This window comes from Equus przewalskii, chromosome 21 (genome assembly GCF_037783145.1).
Source record: "Equus przewalskii isolate Varuska chromosome 21, EquPr2, whole genome shotgun sequence".
NCBI lineage: Eukaryota > Metazoa > Chordata > Mammalia > Perissodactyla > Equidae > Equus > Equus przewalskii.
This window is the reverse complement of record NC_091851.1, coordinates 242,124-259,248: the sequence shown is the minus strand read 5'-3', so window position 1 is coordinate 259,248 and position 17,125 is coordinate 242,124. Positions and strand designations below refer to the sequence as shown.

At 56.8% G+C, this 17,125-nt stretch overlaps 1 protein-coding gene across 3 annotated transcripts in view; it reads right to left on the bottom strand.

The window, feature by feature from the left end:
* Positions 1-1,040: 1,040 nt before the first annotated feature.
* Positions 1,041-17,125, bottom strand: part of PYGB (glycogen phosphorylase B) — a 57,536-nt gene continuing 41,451 nt past the window's right edge. For all 3 annotated transcript variants that reach the window (XM_070588938.1, XM_070588939.1, XM_008507122.2), the window contains 8 exons: positions 15,932-16,033; positions 15,163-15,310; positions 11,746-11,804; positions 9,117-9,258; positions 6,814-7,021; positions 5,315-5,449; positions 4,016-4,082; positions 1,041-2,511 (listed from right to left, as the gene is read on the bottom strand). In XM_070588938.1, coding sequence (XP_070445039.1) covers positions 2,359-2,511; positions 4,016-4,082; positions 5,315-5,449; positions 6,814-7,021; positions 9,117-9,258; positions 11,746-11,804; positions 15,163-15,310; positions 15,932-16,033 — 1,014 coding nt within the window. In that variant the 3' untranslated portion in view covers positions 1,041-2,358. The remainder of the gene's footprint in view (positions 2,512-4,015; positions 4,083-5,314; positions 5,450-6,813; positions 7,022-9,116; positions 9,259-11,745; positions 11,805-15,162; positions 15,311-15,931; positions 16,034-17,125) is intronic.

Sequence of the window (17,125 nt, the reverse complement as noted above, 5' to 3'; positions counted from 1 at the left end):
CAGATGAGGAAGCACAAGAGGGGAGCCCTGAGCTGGCAGCTGCCGAGCCATTGTCTGTCAGTGAAGCAGGTCCAAATGCCCCGACCTGGTGGCTGAGATTGCCACCTTGGTCTAAGCAGCTAAGGTGAAACGGGGGGGGGGTGGGGGGGGGTTAGGACCAACCTGTTGGTGGCTTACAAAATCAATTTGTAGTCAGGACCAGTCCTTAAAAAAAAAAAAACGGAAGAGGGAGATGTGCACAGCTGTAAACTCTCCAGCTACACATGTCCTGGGAGCCACAGGATGCACTCTTAGCCCCCCCAGACCCAAGATTGGAGTGTGTATTCCTGGGGCACCTCAGCTGCCCCCCATCAAGGAGAGCCTTGCAATGCCACCACCCTCAGCAGGGGTCCACAGTGGTAAGTGCCTGCAGTTCTCAGGTTCTTTGGGTAACACTGAGTCCCAAGTTCATGTCCCTCCTGGGTGGTTTTTTTTTTTTTTTTTTTGGTGAAGAAGATTGTCGCTGAGCTAATACCTGTGCTGATCTTCCTCTATTTTGTATGTGGGATGCCACCACAGCATGGCTGACGAGTGGTGTAGGTCCACTCCCGGGATCTGAACCTGTGAACCCTGGGCCACTGAAGCAGTGCACGTGAACTCAACCACTATGCCACTGGGCCAGCTCCTCCCTCCTGGTTTATGATTCAACCTGCAGCTGTGCAGTCTAGGGGGGGGAATGTCTTGGTCCCCAGAGCATTCCACTTTCCAGAGCCAGGAGTGGGTGGCCCAAGACAGGTAGAGAACGGGACCAATAAGATGCACACCAAAAATGCCAATGCCCAGATGACGGTCTCCCAAGTGGCTGGCATAGCGGATCCTGTCAAGAGCTGGCAGTTCAGGCATACATGGCTCTAAGTCCCCCACGACTGGGATGAAAGACCTTTCTGTCCTCCATCCCAGAACGATGGGCTATAACACAGCACGGCCCCTGGTTAAGAGGGAAGGTCCAAGGCCCTGCCCTGCTCTCGGCGCAGAGTGACACACACAGGCCAGTCAACCAGCCAGGGGCAGGAGGTTTAATGGGCTGCTCTCACGAGGCAGTAACAGCAGGTGGTGCAGTGACAGTCACAGCCTCAGGGGGCAGCGGAGGGTGTTGCGGGGCCACATAGCCCCCTAACACATCCCTCCCCGCAGTCCCCAGCAGTACTCGTGAAGTGGGCCTGTGAGCAGATCCTCCACTGCCTGGTTCCGTGAGCAGCCGGGACCCGGGACGAGGCCAGAGCCCCGTGCTGCCCAGGTCCAGCATCAAGCGGTCAGAGCCTCTGGAAGGGCGCTCCTGCCCGCTCCCAGCTCTCTGGGCGGCCCTCCAGCACTAGCCTGCCATCCAGGCAGAGTGGAAGGTGGGCTCCCCTCTGGACCCACCCAGTCCTTTTCCAGACCAGGTTGTCGCATTGGTGGAAAATGAAGAAGGGAGGCCAGCCTTGGAAGACAGGAAGTGCACGACGTGGGGCACTGCAGCAGGGGGGTTGGGGGGAGATGGGACACAGGGATCTGTGGCCAGGGCTGGGCATCAGCCTCCCACAAACAGCCCCCAGGGCCAGGCAAAAACTTCGCAGTATCGCCTCCCGCGGTGTGAAATGTCAAAAGTACAATTTTTGCTGCTAAAAAGGAAAAAGTTTCAGCTAGTTTCATTTCCTTGTGAAGTTAACTTTTCTTTTGAAAAAGCAAAACCAAGCTAACTTTGCATCAGTCAGCCTGTCCTAACTGAGGCCTCCTAGATGCCGGACAGGTGCCGTCACCCTCAGTTGTCCTGAGGCCCCTTCTCTGATCAATCGGGAAACTCTGCCAGAGCAACCCACACAGCAGCTGTGAAAACGGCCGGAGCAGTGGACCCTCTCGGCACAGCCAAGCGGAACTGGGCCAGGGAGGACTTGGGGCCACACCGGCCAGCCAGACCAGGTGCCGCAGAAACACTTCCCCAGGCTTCACTATGGCCACCTGGCCAGACCCCAGAATCCAGAGGTTCAAAACCAAAAACAAGCTCACAGCAAGGTGCATGCAAGGTCTCAGAGGAGCCCAGCAGGCGGCTCCACCTGCCCCATCTGTGGGGCAGGTGGGCTGAAACTATGGGGCCAGCTACCCTGATGATGCTGCGAACTTTGCTTTCTGGCAGGAAACACGGGAGCGCCTCACTCTCAGCACCTCTCCTTCCTTGCCCCAGCCCCCCAGGCCACCACCACGATCCCCAAGGCCCTCCTGGAAACACAGCAATGAAAAAAGCAGGGACCACTGGCTGCTGGCAAAGTGCTTGGAAACTGGCATGAGGTGCTTAGTCAACAAGGAAAGAAAAGCCCACTGGTCCCAGGGGTGCTGGGGTGCCTAGTCCTTGGGGAGATTGGGGGGCGGGATCTGCAGGTCAGAGGGCTCCACGCCCCAGATGTCCCGCGCGTACTCCGTGATGGTCCGGTCGCTGGAGAACTTGCCCGAGCAGGCAATGTTCTTGATGACCTTCTTGGTCCACTCCTTGGGGTTCTGCAGAGGGAAGGAGATGCTGAGTAAACTGCACGAGAGGGCCTGTGCTTCCAGAACTTAGGACTGTTCCCAGGTGAGCTCTTAGCTCTTGGGGCAGCCTGACAGATGAGGAGGAAATTACAAGCTGAAAAGGGGGCCCCTACTGGCAGAAAAGCTACCAAGTAACTAGAAATTGGAGCAAGGAGCCTGAGAAGGTCCCAGACCTCAAAATGCTCCACATCCTGCTAGGGCACAGCCCACATGACAAAGACAAACACCAGCAAGTGAGTGTTAGCCACCAGGTGGATCTAGTGCCCAGGGAAAATGGCCAAGCGGTCTCCATTCTGCCCAGAGCCTGGCAGCTGCCCCCAGACTACAGCCAGCACCCAGAGGGGCCTCCCCAGAAGACAGACTCTCCTGAGGCCGGATGAGGGAAGCAAAGGCTCCTCCCAGAGCCCTGTCCGTCACTCAGTCCCCAGGCCCCCCTCTCCTGTTCCTTCGCGGGAGGGAGAATTGCCAGCTGTTTCCCCAGGGCAGGCAGGGCCGCAACTTCCCTGAGCAGGGGGACTGGCCGCAAATCAGAAGCACAAACCCCCCAGGCCTCCTCCAAGAATCTGCTTAAACAGTTTGGGGAAATGAACCATCTGACCCAACACCTCTGTACAGTCACATCACTGTCACCAGTATCCCCTCCCACTGCCATCCTCGGTAGGGCACACAGGGTGGGACACCCAGAAAATCCCAGAAAAGGGAGGGCAGCAGGTACCGAGGGTCACCCTCCTTCACCTCCCCAAGCTCAGGACGTTGGTCTTCCTAGGAGACCCCCATGGACGTGCCCACTCCCTGCGAGCCACATTGAGGAGGGGACACCAGTCCCACGGGCTGCCATGTGCCGGCCAGGCGCACGCTCCACAAAGACAGCCAGGAAGGGGTCTCTCTCCTGGTCCATCTTCACCAGGGAGCGGACCACTCCTCACAGCTCTGAGACCCTCACTCTACTTCAGACCTTCCCAGAAAGTCGTTCACCTCCTCACTCTAAAGACAAGCTTTCTGTGTGCACACAAAGGGCTTCCCTGCTCACCAGGCCCGCCCCGGTCCTGGGCCTCGCGCTCCGCACCCACTCCCCTGGGCCCTCCTGATCGCAGCCCGTCTCTGCCGCTGTCTGCTGGGGCCACAGCGCAGAGCCTCAGGAAGGAAGCACCTCTCCTGCTGATACACTCTGGCTGCTGCTGAGAGGCTACAAGGGAACCTGTGCTGGTGTGGAGAGCAGCCTGGCCCCAAGCGGTGACAAGGCACCAGCCTTGGAGGGGAGAGCAGAGGGACAGTTGAGAGTCCCTGAGTGAAAGATGATCAAGAAGCACCGGATGGCAAGACGGCCAACACCCAAGACGCGGCTCAGGTTGCGGAGGCCCCAGCCGCTCTGCTCTGGGCCACAAGCTGAACTGTGACCTCCCAAGGGCCCCAAGACAGCAGAACACAGAGTGTCGGGACTGCCCCCGCCAGCTGTGGGGCCCAAGAACCTTACCCGGTAGAGCTGGTCCACCTGGGCCTGGCAGGCCATGTATGCTTCATAATCCGCAAACACTTTGAACCTGAAACGGGAGACGGCAGGCTGGGCTGCAGCGGCCGGCAGCAAGTGCGAGGTCAGGAAACCCACCACCAGGCCATGGTCGTCCACGTCCCCAGGCTCTGGGGTGACGGGGCCCATTTGGCCACGGGACTGCTCTGTGAACAATGCTTTTGTCCTGGGGACACTATTCTAGAAAAAACCTATTTTAACACAATGTTTCTCTAAAGAAATGGCATTTACAATGCACCCTCCCCATGCACATGGGTTAGAACTACACAGGCTGAGAGTCATCCCGCTGATGTCACCTCTCAGGGAAGGGGCACAGGATGATGAGGAGGCTCTATTTAGCCACCTATGCTCAAGTCTGACTGGGCTGAGAACCAGTGATATAAAAAATGATGTTCTGGACAAAAATGCAGGATTTATTACAGAAATGTATTTTTGGTTACGACTGAGTCAGAAACACAATTCATAAAACCATTAAGTCTTCCTTGATCGCAGACCTCAGCCGGGGCCAAGCCCCCAGCTCAGGTATGCGAGTGGAGGGACAATGGTCGGACCAAAGCTAGCTGACAGCACTCAGCAAAACGCAACAGACAAAATGAATCCAAAGGCAACTGAAAGTGGAACGGGGTCAATTCTCATATTCACAGGTTCACCAACAGGGTGGAGTAAAGACCTGTCAAGAAACGCAAATGGCACTGCTGACCTGCTCTACGTCAGTACACACGTCAACTGCATTGCTATAAAACACTGCCTAAGTTCTAATTTACAATATCACAAGTTAATTCCATCTTAACCACTTTGTGTCACCATGGGCCAACATTTGCTGCAGCTGGGACTCCTCTGTTATATACAGCCCCACCCCGCCTGCCTCCCAGAGGCCTCTCTTCCCCCTGGGAAGGACAGGACTCAGGAAGCACCTCCAACCAGCCCCATGTGACACCACTTCCTGCTCCTCACGCCCTTCCAGGTGACGGTCAGCTGATGCTGGGGGGCCTGGGGCTGGACGATGCAGCTGGCAATTCCCACCCCCAGGGCCCCGGGGCATGCCAAGCACTGCCAGAGGCTAGTCAAGCTCCGGGCCCTGGGTGTAGCTAAGCCGAAGTCTGCCCGTGGGCTGAGGTGGGGAGCAAGCCTCACAAGACCCAGGTTTCACCCCGAAGAACATGCAGTTTTCGGTTCACCAGGAGGACCCGCCTGTCTGACCATCAGTGGGGAGGGACATAGGGACAAAGGGGAGGCCAGTCCCACCTGTCGTGGTTCAACAGCATGTTGACAACATCCTTAAAGCAGTCTGGCTCTTTGGGGGAGAAGAAGCCGCTGCTGATCTGGTCCACAGCCTGCCTCAGCTCGGGCAGGCGGTCGTAGTACTCTCTGGCATGGTACCTGTGGGGAGATGGGCCGAGCTTCAGCCACCAGTGTCACCAGCAGGCAGCCTCGGGGGCAGGCAGTGGGGTCGTTTGTGCCAGACACACCCCTGGCCCAGGACTGCCCCAGGCTCCAGGTCTGCGAGGTCCGAGATCTGGGATGGCAACTGCTGACCACGTGGGCTGCCAGGCCCTGGAGAGGGGGGGTATGTGCTATTTTAAGTGCAAAATCAATTCCACCTGTTCCTTCTCCATAGCCGTGGCCTCTAGAAGACATACAATCACGTGCACGGCTCCATCATATTCCTAGAGGCCAGGCTGCTCAAGAATTTGCTGCGCTGCTTGATCCCTGCTTCCCACTCCACCCCTGCCTCCTGCCCTGTACCCCTTGCCTTCGCCTTGCCCCACCCTTCTGCCTCCATCTACTCCCTGCCCCCAACCTGCCCCTGTGCTGCCATGGTGACAGAGAAGGAAATGACATGGAAAACCAGGCAGGAGGAGACACAACAGGCCTGTGGCCACCAGGGAGCATGGGGAGAGCGGGGCATGGGGCAGCTGTGTCCACCCCAGGATTTGGGGACAGGGCTGGAAGAGCCTGAATGAGGGGCAGGTAGAAACGGAGAGGTGGGGGGTGTGCTCTCAGGCCGACACCTGGCTCACTCTCAGGCAGAGACTTTCCGGTGACAATGGGGCTTTCACGCGGCTGGTACCTGAGGCCTCACCAACTTGCCAGCAAGCTTTTAGGCAATGAGGCAACACTGTCTTTTCTTTTAATTATTGCTCAGAATTAGGCCGGGCCGGACTCCTCAAGAGCATCCAACGTGGTGAAAAATGAGGGAGAGCTGAGAATCCATCAGCAGAGGCAAGACACCTGTGTTCACAAGGTCACTGCCTAGTAAGGACAGATGCACCAGGGGAGACTGCGAGGGTGTCACGGCACTCCCTGTACTGTCTCTGCAACTTTTCAGTAAATCTAACACTATTCCAAGACAAAAAGGTTATTTTACAAAATTAGGCCACGAAATCTCAGCAGTGGGTCAGCCCCAAGTCCCCAAACTGGCCTAGTGTGCTCAGGACCCTGTCCCCGAAGGCTCCCCGACCAGAGACCAGGGCCTTCCCCCCTTTTGGACCTCGTGGACTGGGATGTGCAGATGAAGCACAGAGCAGCCAGTTCCTGTCCAAGCCGGCCTCCTGGGACAGCCTGCTGGGTGCTCAGGAAGAAGGCCGACTGGGCCAGCGTGCCTGCAGCCACGCCCCACCTGCTGGGAGGTCATTCACCCCAGCAAGCGGAGGCCTGGCCCCGAGAGCCTCACCCCCTCCCCGGTGCTCTGGGAAGTGCCTGGGCGCCGACATGCCCCCAAGGGAACGGAGAGAGACACACACCCTTTCTGGTCCAGAGCCTCAACGTCCTCCACCCGCAGGCCAAAGATGAAGAGGTTCTCGGCCCCGGCTTCCTCAGCCATCTCCACGTTGGCCCCGTCCATGGTGCCGATGGTGAGGGCCCCGTTGAGCATGAACTTCATGTTGCCCGTGCCTGAGGCCTCAGTGCCCGCCGTGGAGATCTGCTGCGACAGGTCTGCGGCGGGGATCACTGCGGGGCGAGCGCACGGAGGCACCTCAGCAACACGCTGTGCCCAGCATGAGCGCGGTGGACTGGCACAGGAACCCCACACCACCTCCTCCCAGCTTGCTGCCAGCCCTCCCAGGACAAGTACCACCTCCTGCTCACTCGGGGAGGAGCCGGAGCCCTCAGGCCCACCTCGCCTGTAAGGGCTTCCCTTCTTGATCAGGGCAGCCTGGGGAAGAGGGTCCAAGATGGGGACTCCTGAGGAGAAGCCCCCTAGGTGGCAAAGGACCTTTGTTCTGGAACCTTTCAGGGACCAGGGCCCAATCAAAGTCTGGTGGGACCCTAGGCCCTGGCCTGTTGGTGTCAGGATGCCCTTTCATCCCAACATCCTTTTGTCTTATTCAATCAGCCCCTTAGTCTCAGACCACTTCAAGAAGAATCCAGACTCTTCTTAGCGCACCAGAGGACTAGAAAGGCAGGGCAGGGGCTGGCCCCGTGGCCGAGTGGTTAAGTTCGCGCGCTCCACTGCAGGCGGCCCAGTGTTTCGTTGGTTCGAATCCTGGGCGCGGACATGGCACCGCTCATCAGACCACGCTGAGGCAGCGTCCCACATGCCACAACTAGAAGGACCCACAACGAAGAATATACAACTATGTACCGGGGGGCTTTGGGGAGAAAAAGCAAAAAATAAAATCTTAAAAACAAAAAAGAAAGGCAGGGCACTTTCCTCACGCTCATGTGCATGTGAGTCACCCTGTGCTGCACACAGACGGGTGCAGCCGGCCACAACCACGACCCACCCCCCGCAGCCCTGCGGCTTCTCCCAAGCATGGGCTCCCACTGCCTCCAAGATGTGCCAGGTGGGAAAGCAGCCTCCGTCCCCCGGCCCTGACATCACTGCCCCCATGTCCTCAGCTTGTCCATGGAGCTGATGCTGCTTCCCCAACCCAGCTAGTGGGCACTCAGGGTCAGCACAGAGCAGAGCCCAGTCCTTCTTCAAGGTCAAGCCCTGGTGCCAGGATAAAGAGACACAGGCATCTCCTGCCCGTGAAGCCACACGCTGAGTGCAGAGGGACACGAGCAGATGTGACTGTGGACGCATTTCTGCACCAAGTCCAAGAGCTAGGGGAGAACGAGGGGCTCAGACTCCAGTTCTGAGGCCCAGAATGGCATCCCCCAAGGTGGGTTCTAAAGATGCATAGGAGCCAGTTGACCCTAAATAATAGTGAGGGTGGAGTTCCAGGCAGCCAAGGGCCTGGGACGAGTCAGAAGCGTGGTGAAGGTAACCACAGCACCATGCCGCCCACGCACAGCCGCAGCAGCGCAGCCTCAGGGAGGGGTGACGACCCGCCGAGCTGGCGGGACGAAGGGCACCAGCCCACGCGCCTTCACTCAGACAGAGCGGAGGAAGCAGCAGCTGGTCTGCCTGAGCCATGAAGGGCGGGTCCTTGGTGCCAGAACTCCAAGGTTCAGGTTTGCCACCATTTGGTTGGGCAAATGGATTTCCTGCCAGGGTCTCCAGAGTGGCCACTTTAGAAAGGCCTGTCCAGGTTAGGGTGGCTGTGCTCCAAGGCATATTTGGCCGCAGGACCTTCTCCAGGCAGCAGCACACATCCTGTGTGAGCCTCCCCAGGACCCCCAAAGTGGTGGAGCGGCCCCAGAGTGACCTGTCAACAGAGTGGGGCTGGATGTCAGGCCCTGAGCTACCCTGGGAAAGGACAGAAGAGGCAGGTGCTGGCCCAGAAGAGGCGATGAGCAGAAGCATCCTCTGAGGGTGGGGGGCAGGGCAGAGGGAGGAGGCTGCTGTGCTGCCAGCGAGAGTGACCCCAAGGGCACAAAGGCAAAGCCAGCTCAGAGGAGACAGGGAGGCAGACGGACAATGAGATCATGGGCAGAAGCGAGAAAATACAGAGATGAAATGTCCAAGGCTGAGAGTAATTCTCTGCACTTGATACAGACAGACAGCTTCCCCAGAGCCTTTCCCTGTTAGAACAGAGGCCTCTCGGGCTGGGGCACCCTGGCATCCAGGGCAGGGTTAGTCCGCCTGAGTAGCAATGACCCCTCACGCTGTGCCCCTGCAGGGGCAGGTTTTCCTGTCTAATGCGGCCCCTGGGGCTACCTTTCTCGGCCAAGGACACACGGTAGTTCTCCAGGAAGATCACTTTGAGCCTGTCGCCCACAACTGGATCATGGTTGACGACATCGCCGATGGACGTGACCAGCTTGATGATCATCTTAGCCATGTGGTAACCAGGGGCTGCCTGGAAAGGGGAGGGAAGGTTAAGCATGAACACAGCTGTGCCTGGGGTACAGCAGGGTCCTCAGAGGGCCCAGCACAGTTACCAGTCACCAGAGGCTGGTGTTGGACACACCGAGGGCACACACAGCTGAGGGGCCCCATCAGGGTTGGGGAAAGTTGGCTCTCCATCCCTCAGAGGGACCAAGGCTGCGGCAGCCCTGCGTCCCCGCATGCCATCTGGCAGACCAACTCGAGACAAAACCACCTGCACCACCCCCACCGGCTGTGACGCCCACACGCCCTCCCTTGTCTCCAACAGAGCAGGTCTCCTGACAGCCACGTCACCCGGGTGCGGGTCTGTCAGCCTCAAGGTTGTTTTCTGATTCTAGTCAGTTTTTCAGAAATGAAGAGACAGAAGGAACAGGACTTTTAGAACTGACTACCAACTTACAAGAAATACAGGGAAATGAGGAACATTCTGAAACATACCCGAGGGATGCAGTCAGAAAAGGCCAGCCTGGGGAAGACACACCCAATTTCTAAAACAAATAAATTGCAAGGAAAAAACAGGGAGATGTGGAGAAAAGCCTACAGATGAAGGGATTTAAGAGACAGTAAGTAGGCGTCATGCTGGGCCTGCACTGGGGCCCTGACTCAAACGAGCTGCTCGAGGCGTCTGGAACGTCAGCGTCCAGGCGTGACGATGGCACTGTGCGGTGGCGGGCAAGACTGTCTGCTGTGGTTTTGGAGGAAAACGTCACTGTGAAGACATGTGACATCTGCAGGGGTGAAGTGTTACAATGTCTGTGATCTACTCTGAAACGGCCCAGCAAAGTCTGCAGAAGAGGTTTATGGATGTTCTCCAATTCTTCCCAATTTTCTCTAAGCTTAACATTTTTAAAAATTAACATTTTAAAAACTGCTTGAAACATCACTAAGCAATCATCAGGGAAATGCAAATCAAAACTACACTAAGATACCACCTCACACCCGTTAGAATGGCTATAATCACTAAGACAAAAAATAACAAATGTTGGAAAGGACGTGGAGAAAAGGAAATCCTCACACACTGCTGGTGGGAACGCAAACTGGTGCAGTCACTATGGAAAACAGTATGGAGATTTCTCCAAAAAATTAAAAACAGAAATACCATACAATCCTGCTATCCCACTACTGGGTATTTATCCAAAGAACTTGAAATCAGCAACTCAAAGAGACTTATGCACTCCTGTGTTCACTGCGGCATTATTCACAATAGCCAAGACATGGAAGCAACCCAAGTGCCCATCAACTGATGACTGGATAAAGAAGATGTGGTATATATATACAATGGAACACTACTCAGCCATAAAAAAGACAAAATTGTCCCATTTGCAATAACATGGATGGACCTTAAGGGTATTATGTTAAGCAAAATAAGCCAAAGACAAACACCATATGATTTCACTCATTTATGGAAGGTAAACTAACACACGGACAAAGAGAACAGTTTAGTGGTTACAAGAGAGGAAGGGGGTTGGGGGTGGTGAGCACAAGGGGTGAAGGGGTGCATTTATATGATGACTCACAAATAATGTACAACTGAAATTTCACAATGTTATAAACTATTATGACCTCAATAAAATAAAATAGAATTTTTAATGCTGACCGATAAAAGGGCGTGCTGTCTAGGACCTGCTTCAGAAACAGCAGGAGGTGGAGGAGTGGGCAGAGGTCAGAGGAGGTGGGCGTGAGCTGGGAGGGAGGTGCGTAGACCTTCTGTCCACCTTTGCACATGCTCAAGGAGGAGGAGAGGACAGTGCCCGGGCCCTGCCCCATGGCCCCCATTAAGAAGCTGTGCCCCAGAGTCCTCACGTTCTCTGATGATGCCCAGGCTCCTGGGCAAAAGCAGCCGAGGGTGGGGACACCAGCCCTAGGGCACACAGTGCAATGATGGGACCCGCCAATGCCTAATGGCAATACGCTGGGACTCCACAATGGCATGTCGAAAAGCATGCGCCATAACAAATAAAATGAACTAATGCTGAGCTCAGAGCAGGTGCACGTCTGGGTGATGAAGCAGCCAGCACCCCGCGTCCACTCAGCACATGAGCGCAGGGGAGTGAGAGCGGGCAGTGTGCTGGGGCCAGAGGGCTGGGAACAGGTGCAGAAGGGCAGTGGTCATGCAGAGAAGGGGCGCTGGCCCATTGGATGGAGGGCCCAGCAAGCCCGCTGTGGACTGCCCTTGGGGCTAGGGACCTCTACTGCACGTGCTGGGCAGGCAGGGGTCCCATCCAGCTCCCTCTTATTGCTGAGCTGATGGAGAGTGAAACAACCCAGCCCAGAAGTAAGCCTAGGGGCAAAGGGACCTCGAGCACTCTGTGTGCACGTCAGCTCTGAGCCACCCGCAGCAACCAGCCCACTGGGCAGCTGGCACCCAAAGTGGGACACAGTGGCACTGCTGGACAGCATGGCAGTCTGTGCATTCTGACCAAATATCAAGCAGGGAGCAAAGAGGATGCCACCTCACCTTGCCCCCAATCATGACAGTCCTGGGCACAAAGGGCCTGGCCGGGTCCTTCTTTATTCCTGCAGGACAAACAAGAGATTCAGGTGAGGCAACTGGAGCCAGACATGCCCCTGCCCGGGGACACGACAGTGATTAGAGTCCTCAAAAGTCAACCCCGACACAGGGGGTTGGGCATGGCCACTGGGCCCCCAAGCACCTGCCAGGAACTCCCAACCACAGAACGGGAAGGGCCCAGATCCTGCACTGGTGCCAGGTGGGGAGGAGGGCCAGCCAGGAGCACACTCTTCCAGAAGACTGAGAGGGAAAGCTGCACCTCTGTTTCCAGAACAGCCCAACACAAGAGCTTGGTTTGGGTCTCATCACCAGGACTTGGGGTCCTTGCATGTGATGGGCACTCAAAAAAGAGGTGACCCTGGGATCCTGGTAACAGCACTGTCAGCCCTCGAGGGGAATCAGGTGAGACCCCCAAGTCCCCCACCCCCTTGCCGTGCTGCAGAGGGGAGAAGCCCGTCCTGAAGCTCTCCAGCATGGGGCAGGCACGGGGCAGACTGGAACGGCCACTCACCCTCAGCCCAGCAAACTGCGAGTGTCCTCGCCGGGGCACGGGTTTTCAATTTCAGTGTGTGTGTTGGGGGGCTTGTCTACACAGAGGGGATGAGAGGAGACCCCACACAGCATTCACCAGAGCCGGGGATCAGCCACAAGCAGTAAAGAGTTGTGGCTGATCTTGAAAATCTAACTTCACGTTCTAGTAGCAACATGGCTGTCCTTTAGTTCTCAATCTTCCTGCTTCCAAAAATCACACAGAATGACATGGAGAAGAGGAAAAAATAAAAACACAAACTACTTTTCACCAAAACTAGGAAAGGGAAAAAACACACAGCCTCCAGATCCTGAGCAGGTTCCCAGGCAACGGGGTGGGGCAGGGCTGCAAGTGCAGGGGTCCTGGGGCCCGGCAGCCCCAGAGGGGGCTGTCAGCAGGGCTCAGGTCCCGGGGGCCAGGGAAGGAGCTCTGGGGGCCCAGGCAGGCAGATCTGTCAGCACCTCTCCCACAGGGAAACCTCAGGAAGTGAGTCTGCATCCTGGTGGACAGAGGCCCACAGGGCAGACACCAGGGGGGCCAGGGCAGTGGGGGGTGCTCCTGAGCCAGCCTGGACTGGGAGACAAAGGAGATGGGGCCACAGGGAGCTGCACCCTCTGGGGAAGCCCGCAGCTGCCCTGGAGCACCACGAAGCCCTGACTGGTAGCGCTGGGCAGTGTGGCTCACTTAGATACAAACGACAAACATGGCTTCGCAACAGACAAGGAAAAGTGGAACCAACCTCCCTGAGAGAATCTCCAACCTGAGACGACCGTCAGCTTGGATGCCGAAACCACGGGGCCGAAACACAAGCCCTCGGGGAGAGAAGGCAGCACACGGGAGCCCGTGAAAGTAGGACTGGCAGAACACAAGAGCAAGAGGGCACAACTGCCAGGCACATGCACAGCCTGGTTTTGGGAGCCAGGAGCCTCTCAGAAGGCACCGCAGACGCACAGAGGATGGAAATGAGAAAAGCAGACATCATCATGGAAGAGGGAAACAGCTGTGGAAGTGCTCAGAGAGAAACCGACAGACTCGAAGAAGACAGGCAGGAGAGACCACACTCCCTGCTGGAGGCCCAGGAGAAAACCAGAACAACGGCACCAAACAAGCGTTCAAATGGATTTCAAGAAAACTCCCCAGAAATAACATAAGTTATCAGTCGACACTTTCAAAAAGCATCCTGGGCGTCAGGGAAAACTGACCACGACAGTCAGCATCAAGACACAGCCAAGTGAAATGAGCACCGGCAGCGGGAACAGCTCACTCACAGGACCAAGACCCGCCAACAGCCCACCCTCCAGACAGCGCAGCGCAAGGACCTAAAAGACACTCAAGGAAAGACAGCGAAGCCGAGGATGTCACCTTCAAACTGTCCTTCATGTTGAAAGGCCACAGACTGTTCTGAACAAGCAAGACCTTGGGAGTGCAGGTCACAAGAGCAGTTGTGAACTAGAGGGAAATCGGGGCAGACGGCTGGCTCTGCAAAAGGGCTGTGGGCGCATGGAACGTGCTCATCCGCAGCCTGACACAACTCAAGTCGGGGGCAAGGCGGCAGAGCAGGGCGTCCACGCTGTCTGCTCTGACCACGGAGCAACCTGTGCACACAGAGGCAGGCGGAGATGAAGGAGCAGAAATGAGCATGGGCCCCAATGGCCTTGGGACAGCCAGGAGTCCCAGGGTGTCATTACAGCCAGCGGGCCCAGCAGACGTGTCACGTGTGCAAAGCACAAAGGCACACAGATGAGACGAACAACTGCAGATGGGGCCAGAGTGGGAGGGAGGGCCTGGCACCCCTGACTTCAATCTGCTCCTAAACTGGGGACCAACAGGCCCGTTCAAGCAGGGGACTCAGGGGAAATGACAAATAAAATGCAGAAAACCACAAGTGGAAATGAAAGACATAGCAAAGAAAACCAAACGAGGTTGCCGTGAACCAGCTTCTGGCCAGGGAAGCACCATGAAGCAACTCCCTGGCGCGCACAGGGGGTCCCCACCGGGGCCTTCGACTGCAAACGTCATCTACTCTGCTCCTAAGTGTCTCACGGTGACCGGATCCGGCCCCTGACCGGCCCACTTGCTGGAACAGGAGACCTGATGATCTTGCAAGGCGCTCTGCATCTTGAAAACAGCATGTGTGGTTTCTCTGCTTTTCAAAATTAATGTTCACTTTATTACATTACAAAATTTTCAAAACCAAACTTTTCGTAAGGTTTTATTATCTTATTTATAAATGTAGAAAATCATCACGTAGACTTTGAGGAGATCTTAGATTCCTGTTTGCTCTCATAATTAAATGCTGCTTAAACAATTTAAGGTACACGTATAAATTTGATATACACTATTTTACTTTTATAGGTGTACTTTAAATGCCTCTAGTAGTAAAATCTTTCCAAATAACTCAAGACGAGTCTAATACAGGTGACAACTAAATTTAAAATAAGAACTAAACAGAAACCCAGCTTTCAAGTCCCATGAAGCCCCCAGCCACCAAGGCCCGCGGACTGCCCAGACCCCAGCTGGGGTCCCGCGGCCCGTGGCCCCTCGGAGGCGTCAGCTGTCCAGCTGCCTCCACAGCTCAGGCTGGGTCCCGACCAGACTGGAGGCACAGCTCGCCTCTCACTCCTTTGGAACCACTCTGGCACTGAGCACACACAGAACATAAGGCTGGTGCTTAAAATCAACGTGCAATGTCACCCCCCCACTCCCGCCCCCACCCCAGGAGGAAAAAAGCCTGGGTCTCAGGGCGAGCTGGCGAGAGCGAGCTGCGGGGTCCCAGGGAAAGAAGGCTAGTCAAGGACGCAGAGGTAACTGGGCAGAGGCCCGGGGGCACTCACGGTTGTACAGGGTGACCACGTGCAGGCAGTTCAGCAGCTGCCGCTTGTACTCATGGATCCTCTTCACATGCACATCGAACATGGAGGAGGGGTTGATCTTCACCTTGTACTCCTTCTCCAGGAAGGCAGAGAACTTGAGCTTGTTTTCCTGGGGAGAAGGAAGGAAAGGACAGGTGGACGGTTCACAGGAATGAACCATACGAGTTCCCTGAGGCTCGACTAGCGTTCCGGCTTCCCACCCAGGCAGGCCTGGGTAAGCGTGACCCTGGAAGCAGGTACGCACCAGGGGTGGCAGAAGTGAGCAGGAAGCCAGACAAAAAGCAAACCTGGAGAGAAGCAGAGGCAAGGAAACAGTAAGGGTGGCTAAAGAAGACAGCGGGGCGCAGCTGCGAGAGTAGGAGGAGGTAAGACTCCAACACGAAGGAGCACTGCGGGCCGCTCAGACCATGGCAGGCACAGCGGAGGCAAGTGGGAGCACTGGCATCTCCGGACCAGTCCGCGTTGGCCAGCCATCGCCCGTGTGCTCTGGAAGGTTTCCGCTGCTGTGGCCGGCCTGGCTGTGAGGCCAGTGCAGCAGGAGAGGTTCCCGGGCGGCTGCGCGGCACACGGGTGCAGAGGTGCAAAGATCTGAGGCGGCCGCAAGCACGTCCCTATGCACCAGCCTCCCTTCAGAACCGGGTGAGGGCTGCTCAGTGCGACCCTGGGTCTGCACTCGCCCACCTGCTCAAGAGCCGAGCGGGGTGGGAGGACCTCATCCACGCGGGCCTACCTGCTTGACCTTGGCCACATCCCTGATGAGTGCCTCGTCACTGGCCAACGGCAGCAGCTTCTTTAGCTGGCTCAGGTCGGTCAGGAAACCCTCCCCAATTTTCTGAGGAATTGGAAAGGGACACATAGTTCTCTGCTCCTCCTGAAGACGGCCCTCCTCCCGTTTTGTCATCCACGCCTCTGCTTCCCTCTGGGGTCTTTCCGTCCCCTGGGCCTGGCCGTGGCCTGCTTCTCTCTCACAACACCCCACTCTCAGCCAACACCCCACACCTGTGGCCTCAACCACACGGACAGCCCTGCCCTGTGTCCTCAGCAGACCTGGGCACGCTCCCGACTGCTCTGCCAGCACGTCCAGCCCCGTCAAGCCCCGTCAAGCCCAAATGACCACAACAAACGCACAAACCTCCCTTGCCCCTAACACAGGCCCAAAATCTGGGGGCCCACCATGGCCCAGCAGCTCCTTGCTGCCTGAGCCCTGTCTCCGGCCCATCCCCAAGGCCTGCACCCACCGCACCACGAACTAATGGAGGCCTCCCCGTGCCTCCCGCCCTGACCTGGGAGCTCGCCCTCTCTTCTCCACACCACGGCAGGGGGCTCAATTCCCAGTGAGCATCTCGTCAGGCAGGCCCTGCTTAAGTCTCTCTGTTCCTAATTTAAGGTCAAGAGGAAAACTCCCGGCCTCCAAATACCTTGGCCATCTTCATGGCCTGTCTTCACTCTGCCTGCCTCACCCAGCGCAGGGGCTGCACTGGTGTTCCAGGCCCTGGGTGGGCCAGCATTCCCGGCACAGGGCCTTGGAGCAGAGACTTGCGACGCCTGGCACACTGCTCCAGCTACTTTCTGTTAGCTCTTTAGATGGCGCTCCACTGTCCCCTTCTCAGGGACACCCTCCCTGACACACACAGCCCAAGACGAGCAGTGTCCCCACGCAGGCCCTGCCTCCACAACCGCCTGCGGCATCCTCGAGTCGCACACTGCCTGGCATCTAAGAACACTTGCGCCTTTCCTTCCTGAGTCAGCACAGGAACAAGTCAATAACTACCTCATCTCTGGCTCACAAAACCCCTTCAGGCTGGGCAGCCCCAACTCACACCCTCCCAAAGCCCAGGACCTCACTTCTCAACTCCTGCCGCCCGGCCACAGACCAACTGCCCAGCCCAGACCAGTGCTCCCCTGACTGGGGACAGCAGCTAAA